Genomic DNA, 19,013 nt, shown 5'->3' with positions numbered 1-19,013 from the left:
GCAGAGAATTCCACAGACTCACCACTCTCTGTGAGAAAAAGTGTTTCCTCGTCTCCGTTCTAAATGGCTTACTCCTTATTCTTAACACTAAAACAATCCGGTAACACTAAAAAATGTTGTGACTGGAGCTTATCCATCGTTGCAATATCAAGCTTTGAAATATTCATCAAGATTTAGGAAGGTAGTCCCCTCCTTGGTGAGTTACCCCCATCCCATTGACCCTATGCTACAAAGCTGGATCATTTAGAAATAGCTGCCAATCTCTGAAATATTCCTCGACAATTAGACCCCTATTGACCTCAGCATCTGCATGATGGGAGAACTTCTCCAAAGAATTAGTCGGTTAATCGTCTTGAAGGAAAGTTAAACAACATAATTCTTTGCAAGTAAGCATCGCCATCACACACCAAACCATGGATATCACAGAAGATCAATTTGTGCATTTTTGTTAAACACTTATTCCTGTAGTTATTGAATAAAAAATTGCTTTAAAAGTGCTTGATTCGCTTTGGCTTGCTTGCTTCTGTGATTTTGCCTGCTCCATGGAATGAAAATGAAACTGTCCACTGTGTGATGTCTTGTGTTTTAGAAAATTAATGTCACCAATGAGGTGGGTGGTGTTGTGACTTGCATTGGGAATGTATGATATTAATCACATACTATAAAATGATATACTAGCCCATAAATGAAATAATCAGTGTTGGAGCTGTGGAATAGTGTTGCAATAATTTGCAATGTGTCCACGCTGCAAATATATTATTTTGATCTTGATTATATTTCACCCATTTGTGGAAACACTTTTTCTCATTTGAGATAGTCAGGTAAAATGTAACTTCCAAAGATGATGGTGTGGGCTCAGGTCCAACCAGACGTGTGTGAACGTTTTTAAACTTTTCAAATACATCACCAAACCAGATCCTGTGATTAGATTGGAAAGAAGGAATTCATGATTTAAAATGAGGATGAGGCTGACAACCTCGGAGTTAATGTGTATCTTCGATTTGGCAGGCTGGGTTTCCCAGGCCTTGTAAAATCTTGTACCTAAAAGGAGGTTTGGATGAGTTTGAGGGAGAAAGATAAATACTACTGTTTCAGCATTACTGTTGGAGCAAGGGGGGATCCATCCCCCTGTCCCTCAGTTCCACTCATGATCGAAAGCTTGTCCTGTCTAGTAAAGGATTTGCCATTCACACATCCACCTATCGGGTAATGGATTGAAAGGATTTTTTTTTTAAATTGGAATCTCAACATCTCCAATTTTTCCTATTGAGAATATCCTAGTTTGGGTATTATTCTTGCAATTTTTTATTGCATTTATTTTGTGATTCTGCATTTTTTTCCTAATATGTTAGATCTCCAATGGCCACTAAGATCGAAGCAGTGCTTAGTATTTTAAATGCACAGTTTCTGTAGAAGTTAACTATTGTGCTGCTACACTTAGCTGTGGTATTTTTGGCCCATTAATGGAAAAGTTTGTAACCTGCTTCAGGCCAAACTCGGTTTGGACATTGGATGAGAACAAAATCAAGCTTGGCTCTAATGCTTCTCTTGGTCAAGCAGCCTGCTGCTGCAGTCAATGTATTAGAGTTGCTAATATGCAGCAATACTACAAGAGTTGGCACATTTTGGTGAAGGCTGGGGGAAATCCATTGACTTGTACTGACAAACATTGTGTTAACTATTTTTCTGCTATTGTCTTGTACTCGCAGGGGATCGGTTGCTACATGTTCCGTATTGACGATTATGTGGTGGTGGATGCAACAATGCATGGCAATGCAGCTCGTTTCATCAACCACTCCTGTGAACCCAACTGTTATTCCCGTGTGATAAGTGTGGACGGGCAAAAGCACATAGTCATTTTTGCTGTGCGTAAGATCTACCGGGGTGAAGAGCTGACATATGATTACAAATTCCCAATTGAAGACGCCAGCAACAAACTTCCATGTAACTGCGGAGCAAAGAAGTGCAGGAAGTTCCTGAACTGATAAAGACTAGTGGAGAAAAAAACCCTCTTGAGGTGACTGCCATGATTCAACGGGATTACTGGGAAAAATTAAAAAATTCAGGGATGGGAATGGTCTGATAATTGTACCGCAATGTGCAAGAATGCACATTCTTGATAGAGCACAGTTTTAAACACTAGTGGCAAAATGCTATTCCAATGTATTTTGTATCGACCCTGTTTAAAAACACTGCAAAACTGCACAACAGTGTGTTGAACAGTTACAACCTACTTTTCATTCCAAACAAATGTACAGTTCCTTCATTGAAATCCTGACTAAAGTCAATGTTCTTGTGAGTGATGGCACCAAGGCAACACAGTAACCTGAAACAATGCGCAGGTCACTTGAGTTGAATCATCTCTGAAAAATAAAGGATAAGATCAAATATGACAGAAAATAACCTCTTTAGCAGTAATGCACTAGAAAAGGCAGGGGAAATTCAATGAAAATCTTTGACATAGAGATTCCAACCGAGGAGTAGATTTATAATTGCAATGTTAAAGTGGGGAAGTTAAATGTTTTAATAGCTCCATTGCTTATGATAGCCACTGCACCACAGAAGAACTACTTAACCATAAGCAAGGACAATGAACTGAATTGTGGCCGTACCTGTGCAGCTATGGGGAAGACCTGTTGTCCCATGCAATCACATCGATCTGGCAAATTCAACCCCCTTTCCAGGAGGCAGCTATCTGATTTTATTTTAAGATTGTGAGATTTTTTTTTAATTGAAAGAATCACTTTTCTTGGCAGAAAATAGAATTAACACTAAAGATTGTAATTCTGCCCATTGGATTTCCTCCATATATTTGTTTTCCTTCATTGTAACGATTACCACACTTGCTACTCAACTCAATCTTGTAAAGCTCATGCAGGTTGTAAACGTAACTTGTTACTGATAGTTATACTACCTGTTTAAAGTGAATGAGTTGTGATAAAGGCACTAATTCATTCTCAAAACTTCTGCTTAAAATGGTACTCGCGTATTGTCATGGGGATAGTGCATGACACTATCAAATGCACTTACTGTCCAAACATTCACCAATTGAAACAGGTTAATTAAAGGCTTAGGAGTTGATATTTCTTGACCAGAGGGAAGAACAGTTAATGTTAATGTGGAAGAAGTGGAAATTGCAGAAGGCAGCTAAAAGCATCATTCTACCCGTATTAAAATCCACTGACTTATAAAAGCCAAACTTACTATCAACTAGCAACTTTTACAACTTTTGTTCCTTGTACGGTGGATTTTAACCGGACAAACAAATTGTGTAGGATTCTTTAAAACATATTCATTGAGGAAAATTAATTGGCATGATTGATGCAGGCTCGAAGGGCCAAATGGCCTCCTCCCGCACCTATTTTCTATGTTTCCTATTTTTCTATGATGTCATTGAGTATCCATCAAAGGAAGAAAATTTAAGCCTATTTTTAAATTTGTTTTTGCACTCTAAACTTCCTGATGATGAAGTTGAAGATGAGGGCACCGAAGTGCTCAGTGACCGTGCATCGTACTGATTGGAGTGATTTTTGCCTATTGGGTGTTCCACATATTTTGATTAAAAGCTACAGTAACAGCAGGGAAATGTCTGAGAACAATAAGCATCTACCTGTTGGTTCCTTAAAATGATCTTTTCTGCATTCCTAGCAGGACATTAAACCTATATTGAACTCTAGATGGGGAGGTTGCCAGAGGCACTCTTGCTATTTTGGAAGAAAATGTTTTTGTGATTCATGACAAAAAAAATAACAATTATCACAATAGCTGACTCCTGGAAACGGCAAATTTTTTTGACCAAATGAATGCATCTCAGGTGGTTTTCTGGCGGTGACTTAATGACCTTGATCCCTTGTATTTTTGCACTGTGTGCTATTTAGATAAACGCTAAATCTAATGTGTTTGTACTGACTACAATAGTGTATCCTGTTTTTCAGGTTACAGCTGTATTCCATATCACCCAATATCAAAATCTCTGCTGTATCTTGTGTATTCCACTATCCTGATTAGAGATCTGTCTGCTGCTTTCTAAGCTTTCGTTTGCTTTCCAAAAAAAGGTTTGGCATAAAGGATATTATATCTTATTGGGGCACAGTCGTTTTCAAAAGTTGAATTATCCCAGCAACACATCTTCTCACCCTTCCATTCAGCTTCTCCCTCCCTGTAGACAAAATCGATGTTCCTTCAAACAATCATTGACAGCTTAGCAAGCTGACGGGAGGGAGCAAGGTTGGCAGAATGTTTTTTTCCTTATTATGGTCCATGCTGTCCAGTATTCTTGTTTATTTAGTTATAATTCTGCCAAAAAACGTGGATTTTTTTTTTTCTCATTTTGTTTTGCCTTCACTCAGTTGCTGCTATTACTTAATGACATCCAACTGCCTTTAGAGACCATGTTCCTTGCTGCTATGATATCAGCTTTTATTTGAGGGCACCCTCGCACAGACATGGGTACTAACCCCTAACATAGGAAAGGACAGGTGGGGTCGACCTAAAATGGATAATGTACCTCATTTAGTACATGATTGAATTGGCATACTTAGAGCACAGGAAAGGCACACCTGAGTGTGGCATTAATGTTCAGGTAATGGGAGTTCTACTTGATGGGTGGGGGGGGGGGGGAGTAGTTCTGTATGCACTGACAGTCAAAGTCCAATATATGCTGTTCTATTGACTGGCTGGATAGGTACATAATATCTAGCTGAAAAGATTGTGTTTGTAATTATTTTTAATCCAATGTCACTGTTGCCAAACAGCTGCAGACAAACTACAAGGAACTAGGAAAGGAAACTTAACTAGCAGTGGATATATTGGTTAATGTCATTCTGAGTGCATCCTTCTTATTGTATTGTAGGGCACTTCAAAAAGGGGACAAAGATTTGATTACCAGTTGCTATTGTTATTATTGTTATTTCTTGCTAAAAATGGTTGATTTGGATAATTGAAGGAATATATGAAACATCAGTGTAGTCTTAGTGAGGATGTTATTAAATACAATTGCCAGAGATACTGTTTTATTAAATTCATGAGGTATAATAAGGTATTTAAAAGGATATTGAGAATGTTCGAGCCTTGACATTATGGTTGAGATTTCAATATTTTACCACAAAATGTGTAACTTCCCATTCAAAGTAGTAGTTGAATAGCTGTGATGTCCCTTGTGGGGGCTTTCAAAACTCTTGTGTTTACCTCTCCTGATTCCACATTGAATAGCTGAGATTGCTGCATTAAATACAACTTTGAGTGGAGTAAGCACACTAGCCCTGAGCAGAATCACGTATTCTCACAAAACAATCATAAAACTGTCCCCAAATCCTGAAATAAGCACTACATGCTTAAGATGCAAGAGGCCCCATAGAGTCTCTTGTTGGCACTCTTGTAAAATGCAATGTTTAGTTTTGGCGAGATGGGTTCCAGGATCTCAGCTCTGCGGTCTTCCCCGACTCAAACATAAATCCTCTTTGTGTGCCTCTTCATAAATGCTGTACTGTGTTCATTCAGAGGCAGCCAGCAGTGAACCTTTAAACTGACTGGAGTTCATTCTCCATCAATTAAGGAAGTAAATTGCAAAAATCTCTTCAACTTGACGGGCAATCAGAGATTTTAAATAGTGCTTTTTGTCCAGTTGTGTCAGTGCGGGACTTTTATGGAGACTTTATGTAATGAGTTAAAACACTGAATAAAATATAGATGTTCTCTCCGACTGACACTATCTCTAACCCAAGCAGAGATTTTTTTTTTAATGTTATTTATTTGAAACCCATTTGGATATATAGGAAACTTGAATATAATTGTATTTTTAAAAAAATAATGAGAATGGGAAAGAAGTAGAAAATAATATTTAAAAACATAGATAACTGAAAATAGCACAGCAGAGCCAGGTGGTGACGCCTGAGTATGTGTACCAAAGTCTTGATTCATAGGAAGAAATGAATCATTGGAATTTTAGTTCCTTCTTGTCTTGCCCCCTTCTTTGTAACTAGCCCAGCACCCTTTTAATTCAGAGTCCAGACACCGAATGGTTGCAAAGAACAGCTGGGCTGTACGAATCAGAGTGGGCCCTACAAGAACAGTTTTTATTGTCTGATCCCCTCTTCAAGATATTGACTGAGTATGGGAAGAACAGGCAGCAGCCAGACCACTGGTGTAGGATTCCACATGTTTGGGCTGTGGAAAACAGGCATACTGCTGAGAAGAGTCTGTCTCTGACAGCGAAGCCCTTGTCATTTGGCAGCATCACGCCCGCCTGCTTCCTTGCCTTTTAGATTTTATGGGGGTGGAGGTGGCCAGTGGTGGGCATGTGTGGCAAGTCAGAAGAGATGACTAGTTGCTAGTTTGCTTTTGTTTACAAATGTTGCTGCTTTTGTTCGTCCACGTGGCTGGTCAGAGATTGGAAATAAACTGTCATGTATCCCTTTGTGTTGGTTTCTGACCGAGGCAGTTAAACTTTGAAATCTTTATAACCTACACCATGTAGTGTATATAATTAAGTGCCAGGTTATTATTTTTAAAGAGTTTTATGGACAACCTATCAGAGGTTTAATGACCGGCCAACTGACAATTGAAAATGCTGCCATAGTGCGCATATATATATATATTTTTTTAGTACAGTTTATTTATTTAATTTGGGGTCTTTTTGTGGACGATATAATCTGCACATTGATCAGTAGCTTGGGGTCACTGCTGGTGAATATGCATACCCAGCACTCCAAATCTGAACATAGGGTCACTTGACATGGAGGTGATATAGCTTCATGTAGGTCATTTATCCCAAATGAATGAAAGGCCACCCCAGTCTGCATGGTCTCTTTTTCTCATGATTATAAGAAGGGAGTGCTTGCTATGTATCCATGAATGCCAGAAGTAGGATTAGCCTCCAGTGGGAAATGTAGCTGTAATGAGAGAGATTCCTTAATGTGCCAGTGTACCTGGCAGAACTAGTTACAGTGATTGAGTTCACTCATTGCAGCAGTCATAAAGCTTGATCTTTAGTTTAAGCACCAAAGTTTTAAAAAATAACTATATTTACACTGCTGTTGTCCTGTTACACCATTCCATGAGTAAGGTTCATTTCTGTACAGTTAGTGTCTTGTAGAAAGCTTCATTCTTGAATGTAAGTTTTTTGCCTCGGGATTGGGGTGTTGTCACAATTTAAATGGACTCCAGCTCATTCTCCATGGGTTCCAGAGCAAAACCGGAAGAATTCTATGACTGTCATTAGAATCTACAACAGGATGGCACTTTGTATCTTCTCAACGTCTCCCTTGGTTCTTTTCCTCAATGCAGGACTTCACCCTACAAATGCCACAGCAAGATTACACTTAATAAAAATCATGTTGCCACAGGGTAGTCATTTCAATCCAGTCTCCATGAAACAGACCAGGTTCACACCCATTAGCATCTGACAAGGAAGGCTATGGTATTACTTTATAAATTGTAATACCGCTTAACTTTATTTCGCAACCCGACAAAGTAGGAAGGACACAGCAGTTTTAAAATGAATGTATCTTTTTTCTAATGACTGAAATTATTATGAGACTTTTAAATGACACACCGTAAAGTTTGCTTGATGAAATACATAATCCCATCTGAAAAAGAAGAGGGCTGGTACTCATCTATTTAGCATCCATTTCAAAGCAATACAATGTTTATTGATAAGTCTGCAGAGATCGTGTAAGACCATCATGTCTTAGTTTAAAAGTACAGGATCTTGGTTAAAAAAAAGATAAGGAGGGGGAGAGAATACAGAATCTACAATATCTGAATTATTTTCAGAGAAAAAATGCTTTGGTGATATTTCCCCCAAACTTAAAAATATTTAAACACTATTGCTGATTTTTCTTTCCACTGTCTCACAAAGGGTTAGCTGACTCTAGCTATTAGAGGGAAAACAATTTTTAAATTATTTTTTTAAAATAAGGGTACATGTTGTGTCTGTACTTCCATGTTCCTTGTGACTAGAATCCTTCGTTTCCCCAATATCCCCCACCGGAACAGAATTATATTTATACGTACGTTTTTCCGTTAATGTGAATATATTTTTGCGTCTCTTCGAGATGAATACACAAAGGAGTGGTAGATGTAAAATGTTCCCGGTTCAGAGAAAACTTACGAGAAATTTGTTTTATTTTTTATTCATGATGAGGCTAATTGTACCCTTTTTAATTATTTTTTCATTTTTTGCGTTCCTGTAAATTGTTATTTTTTACATGGCTCTTGCAAGACGTCTTTACAGTTTGATTAGTGCATCAGTGTTAAACAATATCATGATAATGAAGGTAATTTTAATTATTAAGAAAAACTGAAAGCTATGCTAAAGAATGAATGTAAAAATATGTACATAGTTGTAAAAAATGTTTCTAAGCGTCATTTTCTATGCACTTTTTTATTTAAGTGATAGTTTAATTAATAAACATGTCCAGTTCATCCTTGGAGATACTTTAAATATATTTTGTGTATTTCATGTGGGATTACTTTTTATTAAAAAGTTGATCCTCTAATGTTGCTAGGACCCTCACTGAAATGACTTGCCTTCTTTTGACCACACATGTAGCATTGGTAGTTTTATATCATTAAGATAGTATTTCAGTGGGATTCATATGACTAATATTTCCAGAAAAATCACCAGATGGAATGTATTTTGTTCTGGCATAGTTTATTTTAAAGCAATGTGGACTTGAGTCAGTAGTTTTGAGTAAAGCTGAGGTGGGGGCATGTTTCACAGTCGGTGGTGCATTTGTGTGTGAGGGGTCAGAGGTTTTGGACACAAAACATAAAAAAACAGGAGTAAGCCAAACGGGCGTTCGTATGTAGGGCATAATTCTTGTACAATCTTGGCATATTTTTCCCATCTAATTCTTATGTCTTCCTATATCACTTGATGTTCAAAAACCTATTGATCCCAGCTTTGAATGTGCTCAAAAACAAAGCATTCACAGCCCTCTGAGATGGAACCTTCCAGTGTTGAATCCACCAGGTAAAGAATTATCTCATCTCAGTGCTACATGGCTAACCTACTGCCTGAGTATCCCTTGCTAAGAAGCCACTTAATCCCTACAGCCTTTAATATTAACCATTCATTTGTTCAATGGAGAGATGTTGAGAGTTACCCAGGATTGTCCTCATTTGCATACCAATAATAACATTGCAGACATTTATTCAAAGAATTTAGAAAAAATTGTCTTTCTAACCCATGAAAATGAGAAAAATGCCACATGCAAAGTGGAGGAGCAGGACCTCATATTTTGCTGAGGTAGCTGGGTAGTTTACAACCCAAAGGTCTGAACATTGAATTGTTCAATCTTAGGCAAACAACCCCTCTCCTATTTCACACCTCTCTTCCCTAAGTCCCACCTGGATGTGCACCGATTTCTCCCTTTCCCCTCGCTCCATCCCATTCCATTCATATTCTTTCCTCTGGCTTCACATTTCACTTATCTTCTATCCTTATCTCACACTTTTTGTCTTCACCTTTGACCAACTATCTGCCAATTAACCCCCACACTGGCATCCACTTATCATCCGGCAAACTTTGTCCTGCCGCCACCTCTTCCAACTTTCTCCCCCCCCCCCCCCCCCCCCCCCCCCCCCCACTACAGTCAGTGGTTCCCAACTCGATACGTCACCTATTCATGTTCCCCAAAGATGCTGCCTGACCCACTGAGTTACTCCAGCCCATTTAATGATCCAGTCTCCACAACCCTGTAGCGCTGTGAATTCCAGGGGTTCATCGCCCTCTGCAAAAGTAAATTACAATAATCCCTGTTTTAAATGATCTGCCCCTTGTCACTATGTTCTCTCGTTTGATTCTTTCCAACTGGTGATAACATCTCACCATCTACCCTGTCATGCCTCTAAGATATGTTGTCTCAAGAAGATCACCCCACATTCTGCTAAGCTGTAAAGAATATAGACCAATCTCTGAATCATAAAGTTGTACCACACAGAAATGGCCCCGTTGCTCCATCTTGAGTGTGTCGACCTTTTTTGCCCATCCACATTAATCCCATTTGCCAACCCCATATAAAACAATAGTTGGGGGGGGGGGGGGTTGACATGTCCAGGTTTCAAGAGGATTTGGGTTACTTAATGGCGTGATTAGGGCAAATGGATTGATGATCACTTCATTAAGTTGTGTCAACATACCATCAAAGCTTTGCAGCCAACGAAGGAACATCTCCCTCCCTTACATCTTTGGCATTCCAAGAAGGACTCAGGACATTAGAGCACACAGGTCATTGCAGGTAATGCAAACTTGAAAACATCTTGACTGATTTTCTCAATAAAGTGGAATTAATTAGTTTATGGTGATCTGCACGCAATGCAAACACACAGTGGCCCCCATAATGTGTGGGATGGTCGAATGCTCCAACCTTTAATGATAATGGAAATCAATCTTAATACTGTTGACACTTGTTATTTACAGATGAGCTGTTAAGTAATACTTTTGAGGTGGGTTTTATTTATTGTTAGGGGCATGGGTTTGTCAATGCGCTGTCTGCTGATGTGAAAATTGTTGCACTGAGCATCTAAAGCACCTCCATGGGCAGATTCATTGCAACATGATGTCACATTCATACAGGTTGCAAGCGGTGGCAGGGTTGCATTCAGCATTGTAATAATAATAATAATAAATTTTATTTATGGGCGCCTTTCAAGAGTCTCAAGGACACCTTACAAAAATTTAGCAATTAGAGGAAAATCATGTAAGCGGAATGAAATAAATAGTAGAGACATGACTAGTACACAAATTAAAGACAGAATTCAATTCAAAACACAATATGAGGCAATTCAAGCACAGATGAAAAGGGAGGGGGACGTGGGGCTATGGATAGGCAGAGGTGAAGAGATGAGTCTTGAGGCGGGACTGGAAGATGTTGAGGGACACGGAATTGCGGATCAGTTGGGGAGGGAGTTCCAGAGCCTGTGAGCAGCCCTGGAGAAGGCTCTGTCCCCAAAACTGTGGAGGTTGGACTTGTGGATGGAGAGGAGACTGGCTGATGTGGATCTGAGGGACCGTAAGGGTTGGTAGGGGGAGAGAAGGTCAGTGAGATATGGGGGGGGGGGGGGGGGCAGATGGTGGAGGGCTTTGTAGGTGATCCGGTGGGAGATTGTAGAGGCTGTGTGACCATTTAGTTAACCACTTCCCTGCTCTTTGCACAGCCTTGCAATCCTACTGCCCTCCTGGTATTTGTGTTCCTTTTTGAAGGTCGTTAAATCTACATTTACTAGGGGGCGGTGTATTCCAAAGGAACGGAAGGGACGTCACGACCGCGGTGCCACAGGTGCTGTCGCCGAGGGAGGACGGACGGAGCCGCGGCTCCAGAGACTAACAGAGACTAACAGAGGCAAAGAGGTTTGCCACGCACTGTAGATATAAAACAGAGGCAAAGAGGTTTGCCACGCACTGTAGATATAAAACAGAGGCAAAGAGGTTGGCAAAGAGGTTTGCCACGCACTGTAGATATAAAACAGAGGCAAAGAGGTTTGCCACGCACTGCAAGGGAGCAGTGGACCAGACAGGAAGAGCGGACGGAATTACCACTAGACAGCCAAACCAGTAGGTAATTTACGGCTGGGGTGAGTACTTTCCCATTTATAGGAGGTAGGATTATATAAATAAGGGGTGTATCAATACAGTAGGGGATTCTTAAATAGGACCAGTTAATTACTTGTATAAGATGGGCGGTCAGGAGATGTGCCAATACTGCGAGATGTGGGAATTTGTCGACACCATTGATGTAGAAGATCCCTACAGCTGCAGTAAGTGTTTGAGGCTAGAGGAACTCCAGCTCCGCATTGATGAGCTGGAGACCCAACTTCATACGCTGCGGTACATCAGGGAGGGGGAGTATTACCTGGATGTTTTGTGCCAGGGGATGGTCACACCGACCAGTTTAACTAATTCAGTAGGCAGTGAGCAAGGAAAGGAAGGTGTGGCCATAAGCGAGGCAGGTAGGGGGAACCAGGAGGAGATGCGGCAGGAGCCACAGCCCTTGTCCCTGACGAGCATGACCGAGGCTCTTACTCAATGTAAGGACGGGATCAGGGGCTGTGGGAGGGATGAGCAACCTGGCTGCAGCACCGTGGATCAGGAGGCCATTCAAGAGGGGGAGTTAGAAGAAATGCCGTAGTGATAGGGGATAGTATTATTCGGGGGGTAGATAAGGTTCTCTGCGGCCAGCAGAACATGTCCCGAAGGCTGTGTTGCCTACCCGGTGCTAGGGTTAAGGATATCTCTGCGATGCTGGAGAGAAATTTGCAGTGGGAGGGGGAGGATCCAGTGGTCGTGGTCCATGTGGGGACCAATGACATAGGAAGGACGAGGAAGGAGGATCTGCTGAAGGAGTTTGAGCAGTTAGGGAATAAATTAAAAAGCAGAACCTCGAGGGTACTGATCTCCGGATTGCTACCTGAGCCACGGGCCAAATCGGCGAGGGTACGTAAAATTAAAAAGCTGAATGCGTGGCTCAAAGACTGGTGTGGGAATAATGGGTTTGGTTTCTTGGGCCACTGGCACCAGTACTGGGACAGGGGGGATCTGTTCTGTAAGGACGGACTTCACCTGAACGGTGCTGGGACTGGGGTCCTGGCAAATCATATAACTAGGGCAGTAGAGAGGTCTTTAAACTAAGTAGCGGGGGGGAGGTATCAAGGGGGGTAATAACGGCAGGGGTAGAGGAAATAGAGCAGGGTATCAGTGGGGAAGCGGAAAGTCAAAATGTGACAGGAGACAGAATGTGTGAAGATAAAGCTCTAGATGTAAAAGGGGCAAAAACGGAAAGGAAGGGTAGTAAAAATCATCTGAAAGTGCTTTATCTAAATGCACGGAGTATTCGTAATAAGATAAATGAATTAACGGTGCAATTAAGTATATATAGTTATGATATCGTGGCCATTACGGAGACATGGCTGCAAGGGGATCAGGACTGGGAGTTAAATATAGAGGGGTACTCGACAATTAGGAAAGATAGACAGGAAAGAAAGGGAGGAGGGGTGGCCCTTTTAATAAGGGAGGGAATAACGGCAATAGAGAGGAAGGATATTGCGTTGAAGGATCAGGATAGTGAAACAGCTTGGGTACAGATAGAGAATAACAAGGGGAAAAAAACACTAGTGGGTGTAATTTATAGACCTCCAAATAGCTGTGACGCTGTTAGTCAGAACATAAATCTGCAAATAGTTGACGCATGTAAAAAGGGAACTGCTGTAATCATGGGGGACTTCAATTTTCATATTAATTGGGCAAACCAAACTTGGCAGGGTAGACTAGAGGAAGAATTTATAGAATGTATTAGAGACGGGTTCCTAGAACAGTATGTCACAGAACCGACAAGGGGGGAGGCAATCTTGGATCTGGTCCTGTGTAATGAAGCAGGATTAATTAAAAATGTCATAGTTAGGGACTCGTTGGGAACAAGTGACCACAATATGGTCGAATTCCATATTCAAATAGAAGGGGAGCAGGTTGAAACTCAGGCTAGGGTGCTTAGTCTAAATAAGGGGGATTATGAAGGTATGAGGACTGAGCTGATCAAAGTTGACTGGGATAGCAGACTCAAGAATAAGACGGTACATGAGCAGTGGTGTACGTTTAAGGGTCTACTGTATAACCTTCAAGAAAAATTTATTCCTATGAAGAAAAAAAGGGGTAAGGGTAAGAACAGTCAGCCATGGCTCAGTAAAACTATAAAGGATAGTATTCGGTTGAAGGCAAGGGCATATAAGGTAGCCAGAGATAGTGGGAGGGTAGAGGATTGGGAAGCATTTAAAGGTCAGCAAAAAATAACTAAGAGATTAATTAAGACGGGGAAAATAGACTATGAAAGGAATTTAGCAAACAACATAAAAACTAATAGTAAGAGTTTTTATAGCTATATAAAAAGAAAAAGGGTGGCTAAGGTGAACGTTGGTCCATTGGAGGGTGAGACTGGAGAGTTGTTGGTGGGGAACATGGAAATGGCAAAGGCATTAAACGAGTATTTTGTATCAGTCTTCACCATAGAAGACACAAAATATATTCCAACGTTGGATAAACAGGGGGCGGTAGGAATGGAGGAGCTAAATACTATTAAGATCACCAAGGAGGTGGTATTAGGGAAATTAATGAGACTGAAGGAGGATAAATCCCCTGGGCCTGATGGATTACATCCAAGGGTCTTGAGGGAGATAGCGGTGGGGATTGTGGATGCATTGGTGATAATTTTCCAAAACTCCCTGGAGGCAGGAACGGTCCCAGTGGATTGGAAAATGGCCAATGTAACACCTATATTTAAAAAAGGAAGTAAACAGAAAGCGGGTAACTATAGACCGGTTAGTCTAACATCGGTGGTGGGTAAAATGTTAGAGACAATTATTAAAGAAACACTAACGGGGCACTTGGATAAACATGACTTCATCGGACAGAACCAGCATGGTTTTGTGAAGGGGAAGTCCTGTTTAACGAATCTGCTCGAATTCTTTGAGGAAGTAACAACCCGGGTGGATAAAGGGGAACCGGTGGATGTGGTATACTTGGACTTCCAAAAGGCTTTTGACAAGGTGCCACATAAGAGACTATTGCTAAAAATAAAACATTATGGAATTGGGGGTAATATATTAGCATGGGTAGAGGATTGGCTAACAAATAGGAAGCAGAGAGTGGGGATAAATGGTTCATACTCGGGATGGCAACCGGTAACTAGCGGGGTTCCGCAAGGGTCGGTGCTGGGACCCCAGTTGTTCACAATTTATATAAATGATTTGGAGGAGGGAACCAAGTGTAATATATCAAAATTTGCGGACGATACAAAAATGGGAGGAAAAGTAGGGGATGAGGAGGATAGGAAGAGTCTGCAAAAGGATATAGATAAGCTAGGTGAGTGGGCAACAACTTGGCAGATGAAGTTTAATACTAATAAATGTGAAGTCATTCACTTTGGGAAAAAAAATGATAGGGCAAGTTATTTTCTAAATGAGGAGGAGCTGCGTTGTAATGCAACGCAAAGGGATCTAGGGGTATTAGTACATGAATCACTAAAAGTTAGTATGCAGGTGCAGCAAGCAATCAGGAAGGCCAATGGAGTTTTGGCCTTTATTGCTAGGGGGATTGAGTATAAAAACACGGAGGTCTTGCTGCAGCTGTACACAGTATTAGTGAGACCACATTTAGAATACTGTGTACAGTTCTGGGGTCCATACTTAAGAAAGGATGTACTAGCCCTGGAGGAAGTGCAGCGAAGGTTTACAAGATTAATTCCTGCAATGAGGGGATTGACATATGAGGAAAGGTTAAGTAGGCTGGAACTCTACTCTTTGGAGTTTAGAAGAATGAGAGGCGATCTCATTGAAACATATAAGATCGTGAGGGGCCTTGATCGGGTGGATGCACCGAGGATGTTCCCAATGATCGGGGAAACTAGAACTAGGGGACATAGTTGCAGAATAAGGGGGGGCTCTTTTAAAACTGAGATGAGGAAGAACTTCTTCACCCAGAGGGTGGTTAATTTATGGAATTCACTGCCCCAGGGAGCAGTGGAAGCAGAAACTTTAAATATATTTAAGACTAAAATAGATGGTTTTTTAGCTGCCAAGGGAATAAGGGGCTACGGGGAGAGGGCAGGGATATGGACCTAGGTATGGTTAGTATAGTAAGACCTGAGTGATCTCCTGGACAAGTGTCGATCGCCTAGATTGGGGTCGGAGAGGAATTTCCCGGATTTTTTTCCCGAATTGGACCTGGGTTTTTATCCGTTTTTTTGCCTCCCCCAGGAGATCACGAGGTTTTTGGGGTGGAGAGGGGTGATAGCGGTATAAAGGGGAGGGTAGTGTCTTGTGTTCTGTGTCTTGTGTCTACTGTTTGTGGGTAAGGGTGTCTGTTTAGTGTTCAGCCATGAGCGAATGGCGGTGCGGGCTCGACGGACCTGGTGGTCTACTCTCGCACCTACTTTCTATGTTTCTATGTTTCTAATAACTGGCAGTAGAAAAATAAAATGCATCATCGTCCTAAACAAACCGTTATTTCTGTTTGCGCACACGCACTGTTCTAGTGGATCATTGGACAGGTATCAGGAATGAATTGCTGCTTAAATCGCCCACGTCTGTTGCCCGGGACAGGCTTGGCTTCCACATAGCCCGTGCGTGCGGGGGGTCTGTGGTTGATTGATGAGATTTCATTAAACTAAACATGGAGACTGACCTAATGCAGACAAACAGCTTCAACTGAGATGGTCAGAAAAGTTAGCATGGACGTGGTGGGCCGAAGAGCCATTAGTTTGCTACACCAATTTTGAAAAACAAAGTGGGGAAACGTTTTTTAAATATATTCCTGCATATAGAAAGGACATAATTGCAAAGACATTAAGCCTTTCTATTGAACATAAGAATAGTAAAATAAATATTCGCCAGCAAATTAGGCTTTGATCCCATAACAAGGTTTCGAGGAGAAGATAGATCAGCAATGATCGAATGGCGGAGCAGGCTCAATGGGCCGAGTGGCCTCATGCAGCTCCTGCATTTTGTGTACACTTGCCACAATCTGCAGGTCAGTGCCCTCGGCCAAGGCTCCCGCCCACACTGACCATTGGCCGCAGGTGAATGCAAACAGCCACTGTAACCCTGAGTGTACTGACTCCCACACGCTGCCTGTGGCCGGCACTGAGAGACTATGACCACCCCCAGGGACCGGGCTGTGCTCCACACTATCCTCGACCCCAACAACCCCTTCGGACACGATCCCTGGTCCGAAACAGAGCACGAACTGGTCGATGACGGTGAGTCTCCGCTTCAGCGGGTTATAGATGGGAGGAAGGTTGCCTCACTGCAGTTGTACAGGGCCTTGGTAAGACCACACCTGGAGTTTTGGTCTCCTAATCTGAGGATAGACATTCTTGCCATAGAGGGAGCACAGAGAAGGTTCACCAGACTGATTCCTGGGATGGCAGGACTTTCATATGAAGAAAGACTGGATAGACTCGGCTTGTACTCGCTAGAATTTAGAAGATTGAGGGGGATCTTATAGAAACTTACAAAATACTTAAAGGGTTGGACAGGCTAGATACAGGAAGATTGTTCCCGATGTTGGGGAAGTCCAGAACAAGGGGTTACAGTTTAAGGATAAGGGGGAAGTCTTTTAGGACCAAGATGAGAAAAGACATTTTCACACAGAGAGTGGTGAATCTCTGGAATTCTCTCCCACAGAAGGTAGTTGAAGCCAGTTCATTGCCTATATTTAAGAGGGAGTTAGATGTGGCCCTTGTGGCTAAAGGGATCAGGGGGTGTGGAGAGAACGCAGGTGGATACTGAGTTGGATGATCAGCCATGATCGTATTGAATGGCGGTGCAGGCTCGAAGGGCCGAATGGCCTACTCCTGCACCTATTTTCTATGTTTCTCACCCGATGGGCGGGAGGGTTCACGCGCACTGCTTCACCCGCTGAGTTACTCCAGCACTTTGTGTCCTTTTGTACACTAACCAGCGCCTGTAGTTCCCTGTTTCAGCATTCTGTCCATCGCCGTGTTTAGACAGCAGGTTTGACCCAGTGCTCGTGGATCAGGCGAAGGATCTGGAGCTCCGTGGAGTGGAACTGGCAGAGTCCGGCCATCTCGCCTGTGCTCTGGGACTGTTTGACCAGGCTGTCTCCATCATTCCCCACCGCCCATCCGCTTACAACAATCGCGCGCAAGCTCTGCGGCTGAAGGGAGACACGGCAGGTAAACACCACAAAAGCCAAGTAAGATCAGCATTGGGCCAAATAGGACCGAGGTACATGCTTGTCAGCAGACGGTCTATAATTTGTATTTAAACATTGCAGAGTAGGGGAATCGTGAACCAGAGGACCTACTGTAGGTTTAAGGCAGGGGGAAAGATTTAATGAGAATTTGAGGGGTAACTTTTTCACACAAAGGGTGATGGGTGTATGGAACGAGCTGCCAGAGGAGGTAGTTGAGGCTGGGACTTACACAACTTTTAAAAAACAATGAGACAGATACATGGATAGGACAGGTTTAGAAGGATATGGATATACTTGGGTGATTTACTATGATAAACAGGGTGGTGAATCTGTAGAATTCATCGCCACAGACGGTTGTGGAGGACAAGACATAGAGTCTTGTCCTCCACAAGAGTTTAGAAAGGAGATGCGGAAATACTTTTTCACACAGAGAGTTGTGAATCTGTGGAATTCTCTGCCTCAGAAGGCGGTGGAGGCCAATTCTCTGGATGCTTTCAAGAGAAAGTTGGATAGGGCTTTCGGAGATAGCGGAGTCATGGGATATGGGGAGAAGGCAGGAACGGGGTACTGATTGGGGATGATCAGCCATGATCACATTGAATGGTGGTGCTGACTCGAAGGGCCGAATGGCCTACTCCCGCACCTATTCTCTATTGTTCATTGATTCACGGAGGCGTTTGGCTGACCAGTGGGTAATTTGTGCTCTAGGAGCTCTGAGTGACCTGGACAAGGCAGTGGAGCTGAGCGGAGGCAGAGGGTGGACAGCCAGCCAGGCCCTGGTCCAACGCGGTCTCCTCCACCGGCTCTCTGGACGCGACCCCGAGGCTCTGCGGGATTTCCAGCAGGCGGCGGGTCTGGGTAACGCCTTCGCCAGGAAGCAAGTGACCCTCATGAACCCGTACGCAGCGCTGTGCAACCGCATGCTGTCCGAGATGATGGCCAACCTCCAGAACCCCCCGGCCCCCTCCCCACCGTCCGTGTGAAGGGCCGTGTAACACTGGGGCAAGAATCAATGAGATACCATCACTCCCCATCAGTTAACCTGCTCTGAAATAATTTGCTCTTCTTTGACTCATGATATCATGGTTGCGATGCGATGCTTCCTCCCTCCACAGCTGCTGATAAATTCACACTTGTTGTTCCTTGGCTTTGAGACTTGATCAGAATTAGCTCCAACAGAATTATCTCCCCATTGTTGCCTGTGTTGGTGGAGGTTATAATATTCACCCTGCTCACTAACTGGAAAACAACACTCTATCGCTGGTTAACAAAACCTGTTAGGATCCTAACTTATCACTGGTTACCA

General features: G+C 42.4%; 2 protein-coding genes across 6 annotated transcripts in view; both read left to right on the top strand.

Annotated features, from left to right (window-relative positions):
* Positions 1–8,502, top strand: part of kmt2a (lysine methyltransferase 2A) — a 101,254-nt gene extending 92,752 nt beyond the window's left edge. For 4 of the 5 annotated variants that reach the window (XM_033049694.1, XM_033049696.1, XM_033049695.1 and 1 more), the window contains exon 36: positions 1,710–8,502. In XM_033049694.1, coding sequence (XP_032905585.1) covers positions 1,710–1,985 — 276 coding nt within the window. In that variant the 3' untranslated portion in view covers positions 1,986–8,502. The remainder of the gene's footprint in view (positions 1–1,709) is intronic. The other variant, XM_033049697.1, reaches the window with a different exon arrangement.
* Positions 8,503–16,573: 8,071 nt separating this feature from the next.
* Positions 16,574–19,013, top strand: part of ttc36 (tetratricopeptide repeat domain 36) — a 2,989-nt gene continuing 549 nt past the window's right edge. Inside the window, exons 1-3 of the mRNA XM_033049807.1 lie at positions 16,574–16,748; positions 17,499–17,687; positions 18,416–19,013. The exon at positions 18,416–19,013 is cut by the window's right edge and continues 549 nt beyond it. Of these exons, the coding sequence (XP_032905698.1) occupies positions 16,643–16,748; positions 17,499–17,687; positions 18,416–18,690 (570 nt within the window). The 5' untranslated portion in view covers positions 16,574–16,642 and the 3' untranslated portion in view covers positions 18,691–19,013. The remainder of the gene's footprint in view (positions 16,749–17,498; positions 17,688–18,415) is intronic.

Source organism: Amblyraja radiata, chromosome 33, assembly GCF_010909765.2.
Source record: "Amblyraja radiata isolate CabotCenter1 chromosome 33, sAmbRad1.1.pri, whole genome shotgun sequence".
NCBI classification, from domain to species: Eukaryota; Metazoa; Chordata; class Chondrichthyes; order Rajiformes; family Rajidae; genus Amblyraja; species Amblyraja radiata.
Note: the sequence above shows the minus strand (reverse complement) of the source record. Positions and strands in the feature narration are given on the sequence as shown.